This window comes from Stegastes partitus, unplaced genomic scaffold (assembly GCF_000690725.1).
Source record: "Stegastes partitus isolate 25-593 unplaced genomic scaffold, Stegastes_partitus-1.0.2 Scaffold397, whole genome shotgun sequence".
Taxonomy (NCBI): domain Eukaryota; kingdom Metazoa; phylum Chordata; class Actinopteri; family Pomacentridae; genus Stegastes; species Stegastes partitus.
Genome location: NW_007578128.1, coordinates 150,211 through 152,129, shown reverse-complemented (window position 1 = coordinate 152,129; position 1,919 = coordinate 150,211). Strand labels below are relative to the sequence as shown.

The 1,919-nt window shown below is 46.5% G+C and overlaps 1 protein-coding gene across 1 annotated transcript; it reads right to left on the bottom strand.

Moving 5' to 3' along the window:
* Window positions 1-19: 19 nt before the first annotated feature.
* Window positions 20-1,701, bottom strand: LOC103359799 (tripartite motif-containing protein 16-like). The gene has a single exon (XM_008285330.1). The coding sequence runs from the start codon at window positions 1,675-1,677 to the stop codon at window positions 58-60; it is 1,620 nt and encodes a 539-aa protein (XP_008283552.1). The 5' UTR covers window positions 1,678-1,701; the 3' UTR covers window positions 20-57.
* Window positions 1,702-1,919: the final 218 nt, after the last annotated feature.

Below are 1,919 nucleotides of genomic sequence, written 5' to 3'. Positions count from 1 at the left end.
ACAACCTTCATGTTTTACAGTGTACAATGATGGAAACCAGATCAGCTGTATTTTGGTCTATTTGGGTTCAAAGAACTCAGCACTGGATCCAAAATACACAAGGTTTAGTCCGGCATGTAGTGGCTGATTGAATTTGGTCTGGACTTTGTGAAGGAGAGTCATGGTTTCAGAGACGCTGTAGAAGGACAGAATACCTTCACTGTAATCCAGGTACACTCCGATTCTGGAGGACTGAGGAACTGGGATGGAAGTTTTAGCGTTGTTGAACAAAAATGCCCAACTGTCTTTGTAGCACTGTAAAGCCCAAGATTTGTCAGTGGATCCAAACTCACTTTCAGATGCTGCTCTGCTGATATCCTTGTATGAAACCGCCACAGCAGCTCCCAGCCCTCTCAGCTCCACCTCCCAGTAACAACGTTCAGTCAGACTCTCTCTGCTCAGGACCTGACGATAATCAGTGAATCTGTCTGAATGATCAGGATAAGACTGAAGTTGTCTCACCGCCTTTACTTTTCTGTCTCCGTCAGACACCAGCTGTGTGTTTGTCGTGTTTGGATCCAGAGTGATGTCGCATGAATATTTCAGGAATTCAGCTCTGGTCTTTGGCTTCGGTGGATTGTGTGTCCATCCATCCCTCAGAATCTTCTGTACTTTGTCTTTGACCTCTGACACAGATGCTGTCAACTCCTCAAAGTAGGTCTGAGGACAGATGTTGATGCGGGATGAGTGTTTGGACTCACTGACTTCTGGCACCAAGGGGTAGTTGTGCAGAAACTGGTTGTGATCTTCTGTGTCTAACAGCTGCTTCATCTCAGCATCTTTGCTCTTCAACTCAGTGATCTCCTGCTTCAGCTCTTTCACAACCTCTTGGACTCGACTCTTTTCAGTCTCATGCTGGGAGCTGATCTGCTTCTTCACATCACAGCATTTTTTCTTGATGACACGGATCATCTTTGTGAACATCTTCTCACTGTCCTCCACTGCTTTATAAGCAGAGCTATCGATGTTTTCCAGCTCCTGTTGAAGCAGCTTCACATCTTTCTCTCTGTCCTGGGTTCTCTGCTGGATGTTTTGTCGACTCACCTCCAGCTCTCTCTGCCTCTCGGTCCTTTCTGCTGCAGCTGAGACCTTGTTGTGGCCTCTATGTTCATCCATTGCGCAGAGATAACAGATCAACTGCTGATCAGTGCGACAGAATATCTTCATCACCTCATCGTGACAAGAGCAGATGTTCTCCTGGAGGTTCTTGGGCTCCACCAGCTTGTGTTTCTTAAAAGCTGGAGCCTCATAGTGAGGCTGAACGTCTTTTTCACAGTAAGAGGCCAGACAGACTAAACATGACTTGACAGCCTTCCTCTTCCTCCCAGTGCAGACATCACAGGTTACATCTTCAGCTCCAGCATAGCAGTAATCAGCAGCTTGGTGTCCAGTCTTATTCGGCTCCTCCACAATCTCTGTTAACAAGATTCTTTTCCCTAGGACAGGTCTCGGTGTGAAAGTCTCCCTGCACTGAGGACAGCTGTAGATTACATTCTCGTCTTCTCGATCCCAGTGGCTTTCAATACACTTCATGCAGTATCTGTGTCCACAGGGAATAGTCACCGGATCCTTCAGTTGATCAACACAGATAGAACAAGAGAGTTTCTCTGGATCCAGCTCAACTTCTTTTTGCGCCATTTTCCCCTCTGAGCAGCAGCAACTGAATGAGTTTATGCTTTTTAAAGAAGTGAAACTGCTCACAGCCTGTGTCAGCTTATTCAAGTTAACACACGTTGTTTACGCCCAGTTTCAACGGTCGGAAAGGGAGTGAACATGGGAATGTGGACAAGTTGGAGCTACTGACTGGGAATTTCCACTGATTGCAGGAAGAGCAACGCCTTGCAACGGTCTCTGGCTTGTGTTCAAGTATTCACACTACA